This window comes from Molossus molossus, unplaced genomic scaffold, assembly GCF_014108415.1.
Source record: "Molossus molossus isolate mMolMol1 unplaced genomic scaffold, mMolMol1.p scaffold_m16_p_20, whole genome shotgun sequence".
Lineage (NCBI taxonomy): Eukaryota > Metazoa > Chordata > Mammalia > Chiroptera > Molossidae > Molossus > Molossus molossus.
The window spans coordinates 20118406-20139914 of NW_023425356.1; the positions used below are offsets into that span (position 1 = coordinate 20118406).

The 21509-nt window shown below is 42.2% G+C and overlaps 1 protein-coding gene across 1 annotated transcript; it reads left to right on the forward strand.

The window, feature by feature from the left end:
- Positions 1-1506: 1506 nt before the first annotated feature.
- RPTN (repetin) lies at positions 1507-5963 on the forward strand. Its single transcript, XM_036273236.1, has 6 exons — positions 1507-1644; positions 2418-2803; positions 2984-3246; positions 3658-4157; positions 4374-4877; positions 5094-5963. The coding sequence occupies exons 1-6, from the start codon at positions 1507-1509 to the stop codon at positions 5961-5963; spliced, it is 2661 nt and encodes an 886-aa protein (XP_036129129.1).
- The last annotated feature ends 15546 nt before the right edge of the window (positions 5964-21509 follow it).

A 21509-nucleotide genomic window follows, 5' to 3' on the forward strand; every position in this document is an offset into this window, starting at 1 on the left:
GCATGGGGGACCAACGGCAGTATCCATGAGGCTCTTGGTGGCTGTTATGTGCTGGACTGGAGAGGTCTGAGACTAATTCCTAAGGGTGACAGCCTTGGGTAACCTCCTGCTTCCTTTTCTTGGCTCTATCTGAGAATATGATGATAGCTAGGATTGCCTACTTCTGAGGCTATAAAATGTACTTGCTTTTGTTTAAGTGTCCTAGGCATTCCAAAGTCAAGGACTAGACCTATTGGTGGATAGCTCAGTCTCCCCTAGTGGAGCATTTGCCTTTCGTGCATGTTAGGCAAGACCCAAGAGTTCAGAGCTCATCAGGGGCAAAGCCCTGGACCATGGGGCCATCTAATATTCAAGTCTCATTGCAATGAGTTGACACTAAAGACTCAGTTAATCCCATGCAATTTGTTATTTGCCACTTTTTTGTATAGGTATCACTGCATGCTCTTGGAAGTCCAATGTGTTTTGCAGTTAGGGTTTTAGTTTGGAGGCCTATAAACCCAGTAACTGGGATTTTCACACCACAAGAAGAAATACCATTGAGATCCAGATCGCCAAAAACCCCAGCCTCCTAGCGTGGCCAATGTGAACTTAGCTGATTATATCATACTTCCTATCATCTATGCAGTTAATTTGGCTTGCTATTTCATCTGTAACCATTTTTGTATTCACTGATTCTATTTTAAAACCATATCCTAAAGTAGCCATCCAGGCCAGAAGCACTTGCTAGAAAGCACTTAACCTCCCAGAAAGTTTTCTTGGCCCATGGTGACAGAACTTGAGACTTCTCCCCACTTGAGCAAGGCTCATTAGAAGACTGTAGCCTGTTCAGTGGGGTCTATGTAGTGCCCCATTTAGTGTGCTAGTCACTGGTGGAAAATTATGCTTTACTACACTGGTTTGGACCCTGCCTCTGTAGACTTCCTGACCATCTTTCCTTTCTATTCTAATATGAGAGTTTCTTTATATAGAGTTTCTTTAGAGAGAGAGGAAGGGAGAGAAAGATAGAAACATCAATGTGAGAGAGGCACATTGATCAGCTGCCTCCTGCACTCTCCACACCGGGGAACACGCCTGCAACCCAGCTATGTGTCCTGACCGGAAATCGAACTGGGATCTCTCAGTCCATGGGAGGACACACAATCCACTGAGCCACACCGGCTGGGCAAATAATATGAGAGTTTCAATCAAGCAAGTCCCCCCTGGAGTAGATGGGGCATGTAAAACACCTACCATATATTTTTTGGGTTTTTTTTTAAGAAATGGACTTTTTTTCTAGCAGGGGACCCATAGTCTGTATTTACCTTCCACTGTAGTTTATGATATTTGGAGCCAGACTTTGGGTCAAAGGAAGTGAGGGTTATGGCTAAGCAGAAGCTCTGTTATTTTTTAAGTTTCTGTGTCTGACCAAGAGGGGCCACTTTCCCTCTGAAATTGCCGTCTCCTGGGCTTTGTTCTAAACAGACAAAAATCTTGTTTCTTCTTTTAGCTCCGCCTATCTTTGTCAAAATGGCTCAACTCTTGAACAGCATACTCACCGTGATCGAGGTGTTCCAGAAATATGCCAAAGAGAATGAGGACTGTGCTTTGCTGTGCAAGAAGGAGTTGAAGCAGCTGCTCTTGACTGAGTTCGGAAACATCCTCCGGGTAAGGTGCATCCTCTGGGCCCCGTGGAGTCAAGTGCGAGTGACTCTGACACCTGCATCTCGGGCTTGATTTTTGTTTTATTTGGTCATGCTCCACCCTGTAACTAAGAGAGTTTTAGGCAGCTCCTTTACTAGCTTGCTCCCAGAACACACACATGAGTGCACAGGCATGCTCAGACACACACACACACACACACACACACACCTCCTTGTATCTGAACTTGAACAGGAGGGAGTACAACTTTAAACTAGAAATCATTTCTCAAAAGAAATCCAGATTTATATCTTAATTTCTATATTTTAGTGCTGCCTACACATCTTCTCATTCATTCATTTATTCATTCATTCATTCAGTAAAGAGTCATTAAGCACCTACTCCATACCAATATCATACTAATAGATAAAGCCAGCTTCCACTCCCTCCAGGATCTCACAGTGTGATTGGAAAAAAAGCTGGTGAATAAACAACTATAATATAGCATGTGATGGTATGGGACAGCTTTCTCAAATGACTCAAATTAATTATTAAGTGAGCTGATTTTAAATAAGTATATCTATTCCCTATCATCCCGCTCCCTCCAATGGGTTAGCAAGGGACAAGGTTCTGAGAACCAGCTGATCAAAAACTAGAACCAAGCCTAAGCCACTTCAGATTACTGGTTTCTCAACCAATGAAGACGCATATAAACTAAATGGACTGGGGCATGGACCTGGGCACACATCTCAGTATCCACATGGAAACATTTTATTTTCTCCTTGGTTTTCCTCTCACAGAGACCAAATGACCCAGAGACTGTGGAAACCATTCTGAACCTCTTGGATAAAGACAGAAATGGATTTGTTGATTTTCATGAATATCTCTTGTTGGTGTTCCAGTTGGCTCAAGCTTGCTATCATAAGGTGGAAAATGAGTCATGTGGAGATAGAACGTCCCAGCAAGAAGAGGAGCAGGAGAGAACACAAGACCATAAGTTTTCAGGAAATACAGGCAGACAACATAGGCAGAGGCATGAGGGAGGGAAGCAGGACTCCCACCACAGTCAGTCTGAGAGACAAAAGCAGGATAACTGCCAGGATCAGTCTGAGGGAAAAGATAGGGATGCCCACCATGGTCAGTCTGAGAGACAGGATCATGACTCCCACCACGGTCAGTCTGAGAGGCAGGATCATGACTCCCACCACGGTCAGTCTGAGAGACAGGATCATGACTCCCACCATGGTCAGTCTGAGAGACAGGATCATGACTCCCACCACGGTCAGTCTAAGAGACAGAATCATGACTCCCACCACGGTCAGTCTGAGAGACAGGATCATGACTTCCACCACGGTCAGTATGAGAGGCAGGATCATGACTCCCACCACGGTCAGTCTGAGAGACAGGATCATGACTCCCACCACGGTCAGTCTGAGAGACAGGATCATGACTCCCACCATGGTCAGTCTGAGAGGCGAGGTCAGAACTCCAGCTCTGGACAAAGACTGAGTCATAAATCTAGCAGTGGCCAGCCTAAAGGACAAGGGTATTTCTTGGCCTTAAATCTGTGTAAGAAACAAGTTCAGAATTCTCATAGTGGCCAGCCTGAAAGGCTTAGAGGACAATCAAGCTGTAACCAGCCTGGAAGACTTAGAGCAGACTCTTGCTCTAGCCAAACAAACCAACAAGAATCAGGCTCTTATTATGGACATTCTGCAAGGCTTGGTCAGGAATCAGGCTTTCATCAGAAAAACAGGCAAGGATTGGATTCTCCATATGGTCAGGCAGACAGACAACACCAGAGTTCCCACTATGGTCAGGCAGACAGACAGGGCCAGAGTTCCCACTATGGTCAGGCAGACAGACAGGGCCAGAGCTCCCACTATGGTCAGGCAGACAGACAAGGCCAGAGTTCCCACTATGGTCAGGCAGACAGACAGGGCCAGAGTTCCCACTATGGTCAGGCAGACAGACAAGGCCAGAGCTCCCACTATGGTCAGGCAGACAGACAGGGCCAGAGCTCCCACTATGGTCAGGCAGACAGACAAGGCCAGAGTTCCCACTATGGTCAGGCAGACAGACAACACCAGAGTTCCCACTATGGTCAGGCAGACAGACAGGGCCAGAGCTCCCACTATGGTCAGGCAGACAGGCAAGGCCAGAGCTCCCACTATGGTCAGGCAGACAGACAAGGCCAGAGTTCCCACTTTGGTCAGACAGACAGACAAGGCCAGAGCTCCCACTATGGTCAAACAGACAGACAAGGCCAGAGCTCCCACTATGGTCAGGCAGACAGACAGGGCCAAAGCTCCCACTATGGTCAGGCAGACAGGCAAGGCCAGAGTTATCATTATGGTCAGACAGACAGACAAGGCCAGAGCTCCCACTATGGTCAGGCAGACAGACAGGGCCAGAGTCATCATTATGGTCAGACAGACAGACAAGGCCAGAGTTCCCACTATGGTCAGGCAGACAGACAGGGCCAGAGCTCCCACTATGGTCAGGCAGACAGGCAAGGCCAGAGCTCCCACTATGATCAGGCAGATAGACAGGCCCAGAGCTCCCACTATGGTCAGGCAGACAGGCAAGGCCAGAGCTCCCACTATGATCAGGCAGATAGACAGGCCCAGAGCTCCCACTATGGTCAGGCAGACAGGCAAGACCAGAGTTATCATTATGGTAAGACAGACAGACAAGACCAGAGCTCCCACTATGGTCAGGCAGACAGGCAAGGCCAGAGTTATCGTTATGGTCAGGTAGACAGACAAGGCCAGAGCTCCCACTATGGTCAGACAGACAGGCAAGGCCAGAGCTCCCACTATGGTCAGGCAGACAGGCAAGGCCAGAGTTATCATTATGGTCAGGCAGACAGACAAGGCCAGAGCTCCCACTATGGTCAGACAGACAGACAAGGCCAGAGTTCCCACTATGGTCAGGCAGACAGGCAAGGCCAGAGTTATCATTATGGTAAGACAGACAGACAAGGCCAGAGTTCCCACTATGGTCAGGCAGAGAGACAAGGCCAGAGCTCCCACTATGGTCAGGCAGACAGGCAAGGCCAGAGTTATCATTATGGTCAGGCAGACAGAAAAGGCCAGAGCTCCTACTATGGTCAGACAGACAGACAAGGCCAGAGCTCCCACTACGGTCAGGCAGACAGGCAAGGCCAGAGTTCCCACTATGGTCAGGCAAACAGACAAGGCCAGAGCTCCCACTATGGTCAGACAGACAGACAAGGCCAGAGCTCCCACTATGGTCAGGCAGAGAGACAAGGCCAGAGCTCCCACTATGGTCAGGCAGACAGACAGGGCCAGAGCTCCCACTATGGTCAGGCAGACAGACAGGGCCAGAGCTCCCACTATGGTCAGGCAGACAGACAGGGCCAGAGCTCCCACTCTGGTCAGGCAGACAGACAAGACCAGAGTTATCATTATGATCAGAAAGACAGACGAGACCTGAGTTCTCAATACAGTCAGTCAGAAACTGGGGAAACTGGGCAAAATAAGTACTTCCAAGGGAGTGAGGGAATAAGCAGAGGCTCATATGTTGAGCAATCAGAAAGGTCAGGGAGACCAAGTCAACAGACTCAAGAACAAAAAATGAACCAAAATCAGGGACAGAGATTTCAGTCTAGGATAGGGCAGCAGGACAGTCACCAGGCATGGGAGCCTGAGGAGGACAGCCAACACCACCAACACAAACTTGTAGCACAAATCCAGCAAGAAAGGCCACAATGTCACAAAGACAGTGACAGACAATCTTGCAGTAGTGAGAAGGGTCACAGTCAGGCCCAGACCAGGGAGAGTCATGGTGAGGGGCAGAGCCACCAGGCAGAGGAAAAGCAGGACCACCAAATCTGGGGTAGACATAGTCATAAGGATCAGAACATTTTACATGAGATACGGGATGAGGAAACCCATGAAGAGGAACAAAAATATCAAACACAGGACAAGCAAACCCATGAAGAGAAACAAAGCCATCAGAAATGGGACAGGCAAACGCATGAAGATGAGCAGAACCGTCAGAGACAAGACAGGCAAACTCATGAAGAAGATCAAAACTGTCAGCGACAACGGAATAGGGAAACCCATGAGAAGAAAGAAAGATATCAAGGGTCCCAAGATCAACAATCCCATGGGACCCAGAGAGGCTGTGCTAACCAAGAAAAATTCTGCATGAATGAGGATGGCCAGAGCCAAGGCTCCCAGGGAAGACACAGTGACCTGGCCTTCCATCCAACTCAGAGCAGTGGGCGGCCCCAAAAAAGAGAAGAGGGAGGAAGTCACCCTCTTGCTCCTAACCATCTCTTTAACTATATACAAGAGCAGAGAGCACATTGGTACTAGGCCTTGTGTATACCAGAGCTACTGCCACGGAAGAAATCTATGTGTTAAGTTCATAGTTACTTCTAAGATTGAAAATGTATGTCTTCCTTCTCTCCTCTGCTTTCTATCAACTTGCAAGGATACTTTTGAGGATTAGCATTCCCTTTAAGGGCATTTCAGTTCTTTGAGCAGCAACTCCAGGGTGTTCTATTGGGTAAAATCAAAGTGGAAAATTGGGTGAAATAATCAGATCCTAATTTTGATTAGTTTGGGGATTTAAGTCATTTCCTGGTTTGCCCTCCATGTAGATAGGACATGGTTGGATCGCTGAAAGGTAGCAACTTCTCCCAAAATTCAGAAACAGGAAAGGTATTCTGAAGATACATCTCACAAACTGAGAAGACGCCTGGGCTTTGGTGAGCTTTGGCTTCTGTGGATGAAACATCAGGAATTGCAAGCCTCATTTTCTACACTAAAATGAAACAGTGAGAGGCTGCTAGGAGAGTCAGAGACTACAGAGGGCATTTCTAATTCACAACACCTCCAGTGCCAGGCTCCTACCCTTCACAAGAGGGACTGTCCATTGAGCTCCTGTCACTACAGCTGATTAGACTGGTTTCAGCTCAATGCCTGATCATATTAAATAGAGAGAAAGCACATGTCATTTGTTTTTAGATTCCAGTGAGCCAAAACTGTCAACCCATAGCTCCTGGGGCCTGACCCTTCACAAGAAAATCTATGGAATTGTATTTAAATACCCAATAAATTGGTGAGCAATGATTTCAATGACTCTTTTCCTTCTTCACTGTGAGGCTGTTCTATCTTCACTTGTGGACCATTTTCCAAGAACAAGACCTCATTCCTCAACTTCTAAGATCTTTGTTCTTTGAGTTCCTGGGCACTGAAAAAAAAATAAAAATCAATAGGAAACAAATAAAAAGAAGTCAAAAGGAACTTATCTAAATATCATGTTCAGCTCCTTCCTTCACAGAGAAGTCAAATATAATTCTTCTCCCTCATTTACTTCCACATTCAAATGGTCATTAAGTTTTGCTAACTCTATATATTCTCCATACCTGTTGAATCCCACTTCTCCATTTCCACTGCCTTAATCTCCCTTCTCCTCAGTGACTCAAGTCAGAAGTCTCAAAATCTGGAAGCTGCTCAGGGTTCATGGGGGCTTTGGTGGGTCAGCAGGCAGTACAGGATGGGAGGGATTTTTGATTTTAGGCAGAGGGAAGACCATGAATACCAAATGGAGAAGGAAAGTTCTGGAGTACTTGATGAAGCAAAGGGACATGCATAGAACACTAACGAGAGACAGTAAGGTCACAGCTGAAAGGACAAAGTGAGCCAGATCATGGAGGACCTCCAACTCTACCATGAAGAGTTTGAGATTTTTTCCTGTTAGTAGGAGGAAACACAAAAGTGTTCTGAGTAGAAAATGAGAAATGAAGAGGAAAACTGGTTGGGATAGAGAGAAATAGCTAATATAAGGATGGAATTGGTGAATTTGATCTGGGTAACTTTCCCATCACAGATACAACATACATTCACGCACACCTTGCAACATGGCAGACTGGGGAACTATCCAGGCTCTAAGGCCAAATGCCAGTGACTAGAAAGGGGGTGGTCCACTCTCAAGAAGGGTGTGAAAGGAGGGAGGGGAAGCGTCCTAATGTGACACATGCTGACCAGAAGTGGTCTCTGCAGCTCTCAAAAAAGCAGCTCTCTGAATCCAAGCCACAGAGCAATCTCAAAAATTTCTTCTACTGAGAAGTCCAAACAGAACGCCATTGCTTTTAAAGGCTGTCTCTATTCCCAAACTCTGAGAGAATCACACATACTGTACTGTGAAGCTAATTCACAGTGCTTCCTCCAAATATATCTAAACCGGAAAAACATCATTACCTTGCAGAAAACAGATCTTTATTTCACTGCAGCCCAACTTTCTTCCCCTTGGGGATCACTCCTCAGCTCCCTTCTCCTTTTTTCTAATCACAGTTTATTTTATCCAGTCCTGTTGCTTTAAATATCACTATTTCTAAGACCCTGAAATCTTCATCTCCAACCCCTACATCTTTCCAAAACCCCAGACTTATATATCTAATTGTCTACTTAGAATTTCATTTAGACATGAAATAATACCTCAATCTTAGCATTCTCAAACAGAATTCTTGACTTAACCTGTTTCTCCCTCAATTTTCTCCATTTCAGTAAGTTAGTAGCACCGCTCACATTGCTCAAGCAAAAACCTAGGAGAAATTCTGTATTGTAATCATCCCCCACCCCCCCAAATTAAACTCATCAGCAAGTCTTCTTGTTTCTATCTTAAAATACAGTGTAGTTCAAACCCACCATTCTTGTCATCTTTATTTCTATCACCTTCATCAGCACATCTCCCTCTTAGAATGCAGTACTAGCTTCCTGATGGGGCTCTCTACTCCTTTGTACAATGTAAACCACATCATGGCACTCACTCCCCTGCTTAAAATGCTCAGTGGTTTTCTACCATACTGAGTATAAAATTTAACATTCTCCCAGGGCTTTCCTAGGATAAGGCGCTGCGAGACCTCATCGTGCACCTCTTCTCTACAGCCTCTGTTTTCCAGCCATTTGACCTTCTTTCCATCGTTCTAGCAGGACAAGCTGGTTTCCACCTTGAGGCCTTGAACCAGCTATTTCTTTTGCCTGGAATATTCTTTTCCCTGATCTTTGTGTGGCTAGCTCTTTATTTCATTCAGGTCTCAGCTAAAAAGTCACCTCCTCAAAGAAGCTTCTCTAATATTTAATCTAAGAGATTATGCCCCAATCACTCTCTCACACATACCTCTCTTCTTGTTTATTGTTCTCGGCATTTTTCATATTTGATATCTTGTTTTTGTATTGCTTGTTCATTGTCTTTAGCCCCCTACTGGAGCTTAAGGTCCATAACAACAAGGGTTTTGTTTGTCTTTTGCTGCTGTACCCTCTGCTTGAAAATGGTGGCTGCTCTTGGTCAGATGTACTGTGGAACCTCGGTTCTCGAACTTAATACATTATGGAAGTCTGTTTGAGAAGTGATCTGTTAAAAAACTAAATCATTTTTCTTATTAGAAATCATGTAAATTGAATTAATCTGTTCCAGACCCACAAATGATTTCGTTTTAACTTTTCCTATATACAGTACATGTCTAATGTACTCTTTAATCTATAAACAAACACTTCTTAAATGATCGAACCTCCCCTTACTGACCTTAAAGGAATCACTGTCAGCACTCATTCCAGGGGCGTCTTTCAGGAGGTCAGCATGCAGCATCTTTGCTTTTTCACATATTACTGCCTCTGAAAAGCTATCAATGGCTAACTGCTTTTCCTTTATCCAAATCCAATTTTTCTATCTCTTCAATTGCCTGCGATCATTGTTTCATGAGCACTTTCACACTTTTAACATCAGCACTCTTGATGACCTCTTCATGTTTTAAAATTGTGATAATCATCCATTTTGCCAGCAACAAAAGCATGAAAAAAAAATTTTTTTTTATTTTAGAGAAAGCGGAAAGGAGAGGGAGAGAGAGATAGAAACATCGATGAGAGAGAACGTCTATTGGCCACCTCCTGCATGCCCCCCACTGGGGATTAGGCCCACAACCTAGTCATGTGCCCTGACCAGGAATCAAACTGACGACCTCTTGGTGATTGGGTCAACGCTCAATCAGTGAGCCACACTGGCCAGGATTTTGCTTTAAAAAAAAAATTTTTTTTTTCAGAGAGAGAGGTAAAGAGTGGGATAGAGAAATAGAAGCCAGCAACAAAAGCAAAAACATGAAAATATGCACAGCACAATTTCCTGAGATGTTAACAACTCAAGGTTTGGTAAACTGGCTCATACTCATTTATTCTCTCCTTTGTTTGTGGCCTGAGAGATACTTTATGTCATATTGATGTATCAGTATGAAAGGGTTGTCAGAATGAATGGATAAAAATGCTGTGGTACATATACACAATGGAGTACTATGTAGCTGTAAGAAAGAAGGATCTCTTTTGTTTGTTTGTTTGTTTGTTTGTTTGTTTTTATCCTCACCCAAGGACATTTTTCTATTTTTTGTTCAGATAGAGTTGGAGGAAGAGAGAGAGAGAGAAACATTGACGTGAGAGAGACACATCGAGTGGTTGCCACCCACACAACCCAACCAGGGCCAGGGACAAACTGCAACCGAGGTACGTGCCCTTAGCGGGAACCAAACACAGGTCTCTCTGGACAGCAGGCTGACGCTCTAACCACTGAGGCAAACTGGCCAGGGTGAAAGATCTCTTATCCTTTGAGACAACATGGAGGGACCTGGAAAGTATTATCCTAAGCAAAATAAGCCAAACAGAGAAAGACAAGTATCATATGATCTCACTTATTTGTGGAAATAATGAACATAACAGTCTGAGGAATGGGGTAGTCCCAGAGACGTGGAAGTGGGGTGCAGACTGACAATCCCCAGAACAGGGGGTGGGGAAGGAGAGATAAACCACAGAACTTATATGCATGTATGCATGAACAAAGGTCATGGACAACAAAGCTGGGGACAGGGTGGGGAGAGAGGGTGAGGGGGGAATCAATGCGGGGGAAAAGAGAAACATCTGTAACAAAAATAAATTAATTAATTTTTTTTAAAAAAGAAAGGGTTGTCAGAGAACTGAAGTTGTGTTCAACAACCGAGACATTTTTTCCATGAACAACTTGGTCAAGAACTGAATTGTTCTAGATGAGAGATGTTTGAGAACCAAGGTTTGACTATATTCTATATCAAATATCATGAATGTTATAGAACACCACAAGTCTTAATATGAATGTCTCCTAACATAGCTTGCTGTACAGTTTGGAGTTGATCCTTAGTGCAGAAATGTATGGCATCCGACTCTTGGATGTCCTATTTCTGGTGTTTGTTTTTATTTTTTACATAATGTGCACTTCCATCTGTTGTCCAGATGGCAAATCCTTGCCATTCCAAGGAAAGAAGATTTCCTGAGTTTGATGAAGAGAAAAACAGAGCCTGTGATTGAAAGGCAAATCACATCAATTGTCTGCTGCTCTGTATCCTTTAAATACAGCAGAACTCATCCTGGCTGGTTTAGCTCAGCAGTTAGAGCATCATCCCATGGACCAAAGAGTCATGGGTTTGATTCCAGCCAAGGGCACATACCTCAGTTGCCATTCTGCCCCCAGCCCTGGTCGAGGTCATGCGGGAGGCAACCAATCGATGTGTCTCTCTCACATTGATGTTTCTCTCTCTCTCTTCTTCCCTCTCTCCCTCCCACTCAATCGGAAGATACATGGAAAAATATCCTCAGGTGAGGATTAAAAAATAAATTAATTAAATAGAGTAAATAAATAAATGTGTCAGAACTCAGGGCTGGGTTGTTTTTTTCTACCTTGTAACTATTGTTCCAAATATATTCCTAAGGACTAAAATGATGTGCTTTAGCAACAGGCTGTACCTCTTATCAAAGTGGGGAAAACAGAAAGAAAAAACAGTGACTGGATGTTTCTAAAAGAGAATTGGTGTAGCCCTGGCTGGTTTTGCTCAGTGGTTAGAGCATCGGCCCACAGACCAGAGAGACCCGGGTTCGGTTCCCACTAAGGGCACGTACCTCGGTTGCAGTTTGTCCCTGGCCCCAGTTGGGGTCATGTGGGTGGCAACCAGTCAATGTGTCTCTCTCACATCGATGTTTCTCTCTCTCTATTTCTCCCTCTCTCCCTCCTGCTCTATCTGAAAATAAATGCAAAAAAAAAAAAGAGAGAGAGAATTTGTGTAAATCAAATCAACATAGTTTTGTTTACTATTTCTCCCTATAAAAATGCCATTACACCCCTTGCTTGGCCCCTGTGTTTGTGATGATCCTGTCATACTGTCCAGTGTTTTCCAAAGTCCAATCACGTGAGAACCACCTTCACATTTTTTACCATATCCATGTAAAATCTAATGATTATAATTTAAATAAATACATTAACAAAAACTTTATTAAAAAAGAAAAAAAGAAAGAAAATAGTGGCTGCCCATGGTGCATGCCCAGTAAGTGTGTGTCATTGAATGCCCATGGAAGCCCTCCATGATCTGGCTTCAGTCTACATTTCTAACTTGGCTCCCACAATGCCCCAAAAGTCCACTTAAACTCCATCTTAACTGGACTTCTCAGCTTGCATATCTCTGCTCATATCATTGTCTCCACTTAAATGCTTTCCAGATCATCACCTGTCAAAATCCTTCCCATTCTACTAATTAGCAACAGCTTCTGGACCTATCACCAGTACAGAGCTTATCACATTGCACTGAAGCCAGATTTAAACTTATCTGTTTTCCATACCACACTGTGAGGTCCTAGAAGGTAAAACCCACATCTTAGTCACAGTCTTATCTTCAGCACCATGTATAATGACTGGCCAATTATACAGAAAGAGACTGGAATTTAGAATAAGAAGACTTGTATTTGAGACGTAGCTCTACAGCTTACTAATTTTATGATCTTAAAAAAAAAACACTCTATCTCTTTAAATCTCAGTTTACTCATCTGTAAAGTAGAGTTTAAAATTTCATTTGTGCCCTGGCCAAGTAGCTAAGTTAATTAGAGTGTCGCGCAGATAGGCCAAGGTTGTGGGTTCAACCCCAGGTCAGGAGATAAACAGGAATCAACAAATAAATGCATAAATAAGCGGAACAACAAAACAATGTTTTCCCCCCTCTATCTCCCCCTTCTTCTCTCTAATATTAACCAATCAATAAATAATAAAAAAATAAAATTCCAATATTTACTTAAAAATAAATTGAGATAGCATATACAAAGTAATCAATAATCTGATATCTTGCCCTGGCCAGTGCAGATCAGTTGGTTGAGCATCATCCCATGTACCAAGAGGTCACCGGTTCAATTCCCAGTCAGGGCACATGCCTGGGTTGCAAGCTCAATCCCCAGTAGGGGGTGTGCAGGAGGCAGCCGATCAATGTTTTTCTCTCTCCTTTCTTCTCTCTCGCTCTCTCTAAAATCAATCAAAAACATATTTAAAAAAATAATAATAATCTGATCTCTTCTTGCTTATCTAATTGGTATTTATTGTCTTTTCCTCTTTGGCATTATTTTAATAGAAGATTAATAAATGCTTAACATATTATTGGAAAGCCCAGCTTAAGTGCCAGCTCCTCCAAGAAGTCTTCCTTGATCCCTCTTCTTCCCAGACAATAGGAACCATTCCTTTGTCTTCAAGCAATGTCTTTGAAGTCTTCCACAACCATCGTCTAAGTCTGCATTACTGTAGGTAGTAGTGAACATTCCTCACACCCTGATTATATTAGAGGGTCCTTCAGAACAAGGTCCACACCTATTCTCCACATCATTGTTATCATCCAGAACACCTGAGAATAAGTACTTGGTGAGTGCTTGTTGAATCAAATTCTACTGAATGGACTCTCCACTACATCACAACTCTTTCTTCCAAGTCTGGCACCACCATTCTGTGGCCATAGTCCTGTTCTCTTAGTGAGCTTTCATGTCTGCCTTCCCCTCCAACCCAGGACCCAACATTTTCCTCTCTCAGACTACTTGTGATTCTCCCACACAAGCCCCATTTAAATAGAATTCCTGAGGGGGGCATAGTTTCCCCTCAGCACCATTAACACTTTTCATGTTTGCAGGATCCCAGATTGTGGCCATTCTATGTTCTTACTTCTTGCTCCACTTACCCCAGTATCTTTCCTTTCACTCCAAACCCAACAATTCCCACCTCTCAACTCCTTGAAAGGCCAGTTCCAAACTCACCTCCTTTAATCCTCCCTCAGTGCTCTGTTGAGGTCCATATACTCAGGTTTCCCTGTGTGCATTCTGCCTTCTGATAACGGCATATACAAATATTCTCCTGTTGTTTCAATTATATCGTGGATCCTTTCCACGGAAGCTACAAGGTCATTAAGAAGCTCAGTCAGGCCCTGGCCGGTTTGGCTCAGCGGTTGGAGCATCGGCCTGCGGTACAGAGAGACCCGGGTTCGGTTCCCGCTAAGGGCACGTGCCTCGGTTGCAGTTTGTCCCCGGCCCTGGTTGGTCGTGCGGGTGGCAGCCACTCGATGTGTCCCTTCACATCGATGTTTCTCTCCCTCTCTCTTCCTCTCTCTCCCTCCCGCTCTATCTGAACAAAAAATGTCCTCGGGTGAGGATTTAAAAAAAAAAAAGAAGCTCAGTCAGTGTGTCTCAGTGGATTGAGCATCATCCCATAGACTGAGAGATCCTGGTTCCAGTTGGGGCACATGGCCGGTTGTGGGATAGATCCTTGTTGGGGGGGGGTGCAACAGGCAGCCGATCGATTTTTCTCTCTCACATCGATGTTTCTATCTCTCTCTCCCTTCCTCTCTCTCTAAAAAAAATAATAATAATAAATGTGTGTATATATATATGTATATATATATATATATATGAAAGAAGCTGGCGAGTCTCCTAGTTTGTTGAGAACCCAGCACAAATGGATTTGAGACCTTGTTGTTGGCTACTTTACTAGGAGACTTACTTAAGCAGTTGGAGCTTAATTTGAATTGAATATTTATCGACTAAATATTTACTGTCAAAATACAATTTCTTATTGCATTTTTCATACAAGCAACTGTATTCTTGGGAGGAAAGGGTGCCAAGAACACCATTAAATATATAACAACAGTGTAAGAGAGAAAGCACTGAACTGGGGGTCAGGAAACTAAGTTCTAGACCTGGCACTGCTGCTAGATTTGGGGTAAATTTTGCTTCCTTATTGTGCTTCGTTTTCTCATCCTTAAAATTAGGAATTGGTACAATACGATCTATAATGTCTCATTCAAGTCATAATGCTTTGGTTTTATAACTAAATGTCTAGATGAATCAGTCAGGCCGATTAAGTATAGTAAATATTACGGAGGTTGAAAATACCTTGAAAAGCCAATTGGAGAAAAGTACCATACGGAGTTTTAGCGCCACCTACTGATCACTGGATTCCCTGTATCTTTAGATCTAGAAAATGACAGACTGTTTAGAAGAGAATAGGTCACACAATATGGTGTTCTCTGCCCAGTGAACAAATGAGATTTTGTCATATGGACTGGTCACCCGTTTCTACTACAGCAGCTGTCATCCCTAACTGTGCAGTATATATATATCGTCTAGTATGCTATAGAATTAGCAACAGCAGTTTGGGTGGGAGTCCAACAGAAGTGAGTTTCAATCTTGGCTCAACCACCTCCTGTGTAACTTGAGCCTCAGTTTCCTCGCTTTAAATCTCAGAAAATAAAATCTTCATAGGGTAGCTGTATGGGTCTGTGGAGTTCCTAGCATAGTGTCTGGCATGTTCTAGGCACTAGAGAACTGTAAAGATACTGCTCATGCTCTAGAAGAGCTTGCAGTTAGGGGTAGAGGCAAGTGCTAAGCTATGCATATAAGTAACTATGATTCAATATACAACATTTGGGGATCATCTCATGCACACCAAGGGCTGTAACAAGGTTGTAAGATGATAAGAAAGAAAGCAATATAGAGGCTCAAAAAAGCGACAGATTATATGTAGGTGGAGCAAGACAAATGTCTTCATGGTAAAGGAAACACCTGTCCTGGACTTTAGTGAACAATTTGGTTTCAAATAGGTGGGTAAATTTCTTCAATTAGTATTGTACACATTTAAAGCCTCACTCCAAATTTCATCTCCATAAAACCATCTCCTACCCCTACCTTAGTCATTCATTTTTTCCACTCCACCTGCCTCCTCTTACTATTCTCAGTTCTCTATTGTAGCATTCTAATTCATTCTGCTTATTTTAAAGCCCCCAATTTGCACATCTATCTTTCACACACTTCTCTAAAGCCAGGTAAATGGGTGATTGTATTCATTTATAAAGCCCCACAGTGCAATACCTACAATAATATAAGTATCTGGCATATTTATAATATTGGGGTTGCAGTTCAAAAGTCTCAGATTCATTCATTCATCCAACAAACACTAATAACTACAATTTGTGGGATGCTCTGCTGGTCATTGGAGGGAGTACATAGGCAGAGTATTTGCCATGAATAATTTAAAATCTACGGGGCAGAAAAAATCACAATTCCATGTGATGGGTACAAAAGAACAAACAATTGTTTACAAATACAAGCAAAAAATAACCATTACCAACATTTCCTGAGCACTTAGTATGTGCCTGGCATGATTCTGAGAGCTCACATGCCTAATTCCATGGAATCCTCTCATGAACCCTAGGAAGTTATATGCTTTTTATCATCTCCATTTTACAGATGAGAAAGCTGAGACATCGAGAGATTAAATAACTCATCCAAAGTTATATATCTTAGAAGTGGCAAGAATATAATTCTAAAGTTAGACCCTAAAAGATATGACTTTTAGCCCTGGCCAGTTTGGCTCAGCGGTTAGAGCGTCGGCCTGTGGTCCTGAGAGACCCGGGTTCGGTTCCCGCTAAGGGCACGTACCTCGGTTGCAGTTTGTCCCCGGCCCTGGTCGGTTGTGCGGGTGGCAACCACTCGATGTGTCCCTTCACATCGATGTTTCTCTCTCTCTGTTCCTCTCTCTCTCTCTCCCACTCTACCTGAACAGAAAATGGAAAAATGTCCTCGGGTGAGGATAAAAACAAACAAACAAACAAAGATATGACTTTTAGGGTCCATATTTTTAAATCACTTTGTTGCCTCCCAAGCCAATGAAAAGAGTCTATCCAATAGGTATTATAATTTATGGAGGCAACCAATCAATGTGTCTAATATCTCTCTCTCTCTCTCTCTCTCTCTCTCTCTCTCTCTCTCTCTCTCTCCTCCCCATACTCTCTCCCTCCCTCCCTCTCACTTTATCTGAAGATAAATGGAAAAATATCCTCAGGTGAGGATTCAAAAAAAAAAAGTGTGCAAGGACTTGAAGAAACATTTCTCCAAAGAAGGTATACAAATAGCCAATAAGCAAATGAAAAGATGTTCAACATGATTGATCATTAGGGAAATACAAATCAGAAGCACAATGATATACCACATGACACCCATTAGAACAGCTACTATAAAAAATAAAATTTTATTTTTAATTAAAAAAAAACAGAAAATAATGCTCAGCTGGAGTGGTTCAGTGGATTGAGCGTTGCCTCATGGACTGAGAGGTCCTTGTTCGATTCACAATCAGGTTACATGCTCAGGTTGCGTGCTTGATCCCCAGTGGGGAGAGGGGAATAGGGAATTACCGTTTAATGGGTACAAAGCTGGCTTTTAAAGATGCAAAGAGTACTAAAAATTGGTTGCACCACGATGTGAATATACTTAACACTAATGAACTATACAATTAAAAATGGCTAAGATGGAAATGTTTTATGTTTATTTCACCACAATTAAATATTTCAAATTTTAGTTAAAAAAAAAAAAGCCTAAAGCAAACTTCGGTTAAATTAATAGAAGTAGTGTCCAGATAAGAAGACAATAGAACTCTCTGCCCTGCACTTCTCAGTCCAGAAATCAGCGGAGGCATTGCAACCTGGAGTTCTTCCAGAGGAGTGTGCTGAGGTCTTCTCTCCTCAAGAAGGGGTAAAGGATGTTAGAGGCATTTGCAAGTATCTGAAGACTGTCACATAGAATAAGAAGCAATCTCACTTTTCTTGAGAGAATAGGACTAGAGCCAATCTTATATTTATAGCAGTCCCCAGAGTCCATGTTTTTTGGAAGTAGTGATCTCATCACTAGCCCTGCCTAAGAAGAGACTGTGTGCCCAACAGTCAGGATCACTGCAGAGCGACTTTGACAGTAGACAGAACTTGAGTTAGATGATTCTTAAGATCTAAATGATCCAACTCTATGATTCGATGATGTAAAGGGATCACCTAGTGCAAGTTCCGACATAACCCAGAAATCTCTGCCTTGGCATCCTTGCCAAATAGTTTCCCAGCTTCTGACAAAACCTAGTTTTATTTTATTTTATTTTATTTTATTTTATTTTATTTTATTTTATTATTTTATTTTATTTTTTGTTAATTCTCACTCAAGGATATTTTCCCCATTGATTTTTAGATAGAGTGGAAAGGAGGGAGGGACAGAGAGAGAAACATCAATATGAGAGAGACACATCAATTGGTTGCCTCCCACATGACCCCGTCCAGGGCCAGAGATCAAACCTGCAACCAACGTATGTGCCCTCGACCCTGGAATCAAACTGGACACCCTTCAGTCCAAGGAGTCAAAGCTCTAACTGATGCACCAAACCAGCCAGGGCTAGAAACTGGGTTTAAAACAATAAAGCTCTGGGATATTTTCACTCATGTGCCTTTCTCTCACCTATGGTGTAGCCAGATGAGTTGTGGTGAGTCAAATGAGAAATAAAAGAAGCCATATTTCACATCTAATCCCTCCATGTGCCTGAGCAGAAAACTGAGAGGCTTGTGAATCACACCCCACTTGCTCTCCTGGGTAGGACCAATGGTCCATGCAGCCATTGTTTGTATCTCCATCTGAAAAAAGCAGAAGACGAGAGTGGTGTCCACACACATTAGGATGCCCCTGCACAAGCTGTCCATTGTGGTTTAGCTTCTGCAAAACACCCAAGCTCTTTTGGAAAATAAGCACAGACTTTCAACACTATCAACCTCATCAAAGAGTTAATCTCACATATTTACAAACCAAAATGTCCTAATTCTTCTTTCCATTTTTCCTTAAAGTTCAAAGAATACCCTATTTTTATTTTTATGTATTTATCTTTATGGTTGAAAGTATTACAGATGTCCCTTCTTTCCCCCCACTGACACCCACCTTCTCACTATACCTCACCCCCACTCACCACCTTCACTGCACTGTTGTCTGCGTCCACTGGTTACGCATATAAGCTCCTTGGTTTATCTATTTCCATTCCCTACCCCCTCCTCTGAGGTTTGTCAGTCTGTTCCCTACTTCCATGTCTCTGGGTCCATTTTGTTTATCAGTTTAATTTGTCCATTAGATTCCACAAATAAGTGAGATTATGAGATACTTGTCTTTCTCTGACTAGTTTATTTCACTTAGCATAATACTCTGTTTTTAGAAAATTCTCACCAAAGAAAGGTAGGAATTTCCAGAAAACTAGGAGCCACATTCAGGAGATATAAGAGGAGAAAGCTTAAAGTAAGATTCCTTAAATTACAAGAGCCTTCTCCTCTTTAAGATTTATTGCCTTTGAGAGAAAACCAAAAAAGCCAGGAAGCCAACAATTCATTGCCCCACAGAAGTTAATAACAATGTTCACCATAATTTGATTAAATAAAACTTGACAATGAAACTAGAATGAGAAAAGGAGTTCGATTCCTTAACCTGCTGGGTCTCTACCAGTTCAAAATAGCTTGACTATTGATAAGTAAGTTTTATTCATTCATTCATTTACACATTTATTCATTTATCAACAAATATTGAATGTCTACTGTTTCAAGAACTATCTAAGCACCAGGGATACAGCAGTTTATTTTTCTTAATTAATCAATTAATTAAGTTTTGTTACAGATGCTTCTCCATTTTTCCCCCATTGATTTCCCCCTCATCCTCCCTCCCCACCCTGTCCCCAGCTTTGTTGTCCATAACCTTTGTTCATGCATACATGCATATAAGTTCTGTGGTTTATCTCTCCCCCACCACTTCCTATTCTGGGGATTGTCAGTCTGTACCCCGCTTTCACGTCTCTGGGACTACCCCATTCCTCAGACTGTTATGTTCATTATATTCCACAAATAAGTGAAATCATATGATACTTGTCTTTCTCTGTTTGGCTTGTTTCGCTAGGATAATACTTTCCAGGTCCCTCCATGTCAACTCAAAGGATAAGAGATCTTTCTTTCTTACAAATGCATAGTACTCCACTGTGCATATGTACCACAGCTTTTTTATCATTCGTCTACTGATGAACATTTGGACTGTTTTCAGACCTTAGCTACTGTAAATAGTGCTGCTATGAACATGGGGGTACATATATTCTTTCTGATTGGTGTTTCAGGCTTCTTAGAGTATATTCCCAGAAGTGGGATCATTGGGTCAAATAGAAGTTCAATTTTTAATTTTTTGAGGTAACACCATATTGTTTTCCATAGCGGCTGCACCAGTCTGCATTCCCACCAGCAGTGTACTAGAGTCCCCTTTTCTCTACACCCTCGCCAACACTTGTTGTTTGATGATTTGTTGATGGCGGCCATTCTGACAGGTGTGAGGTGATACCTCATTGTTGTTTTAATTTGCATCTCTCTGATGATTGGTGAAATTGAGCATTTCTTCATATGTCTCTTAGTTATTTGTATGTCCTGTCTGGAGAGGTGTCTATTTAGTTCCTCTGCCCATGTTTTAATTGGGTTCTTTGTCTTCCTTTTGTTGAGTTGTATGAGCACTCTATATATTTTGGAAATTAACCCCTTATCTGATATATCATTGGCAATTATGTTCTCCCAAAGAGTGGGTTGCCTTTCCATTTTGGTGGTTGTTTATTTTGCTGTGCAGAAGCTTTTGAGTTTGATGTAGTCCCATGTGTTCATTTTCTTCTTTGTTTCTGTTGCCTTAGGTGACGTATCAGTAAAAATTCTGCTGCGTATGATGTCTAAAATTTTGTTGCCTACATTTTCTTCTAGGATTTTTATGAATTCATGGGTCACATTTAAGTCTTTTATCCATTTTGAGTTTATTCTTGTGTATGGTGTAAGTTGATGGTCATTTTTTTGCATGTAGCTGTCCAATTTTCCCAACACCATTTATTAAAGAGGCTGTCTTTACTCCACTGTATGCTCTTGCCACCATTGTCATATATTAATTGAGCATATTGTGTTGGGTCCATTTCTGGGTTCTCTATTCTGCTCCATTGATCTATCTGCCTGTTCTTGTGCCAGTACCAGGCTGTTTTGATTACAGTGGCTTTGTAGTATAACTTGAAATCTGGTAATGTGATCCCTCCAATTTTGTTCTTCTTTTTCAAGATTGCTGTGGCTATTCGAGGTCTTTTTTGGTTCCATATGAACTTTTGAAGAATTTGTTCTAGTTCTGTGAAGTATGTCTTTGGTATTTGATGGGGATTGCATTGAATCAATAGATTGCTTTGGGTGGTATGGACAGTTTAATGATATTTTCTTCCAATCCATGAACAAGGTATGTGCTTCCACTTTTTTATATCTTCCGCTATTTCTTTTTTCAATGACCTGTAGTTTTCTGCGAATAGGTCCGTTATTTCTTTGGTTAAGTTTATTCCAAGGTATCTTAATTTTTTTTGCTATGATGGTAAATGGAATTGGTTTTTTTTATTTTCTCTTTCTGTGAGTTCATCATTGGTGTATAAGAGTGCCATCAATTTCTTGACGTTAATTTTGTGTCCTGCTACTTTGCCAAATTCATTTGCTAAGTCTAGTAGATTTTTGGTGGAGTCTTTAGGGTTTTCTATGTTTAATATCATGTCATCTATAAATAATGACAGTTTCACTTCCTCCTTTACCATTTGGATCCCTTTTATTTTTTTCTTCCTGTCTGACTGCTATGGCTAAGACTTCCAGTACTATGTGAAATAAGAGTGGTGAAAATGGGCATCCTTGTCTTGTTCCTGTTCTTAAGGGAAATGCT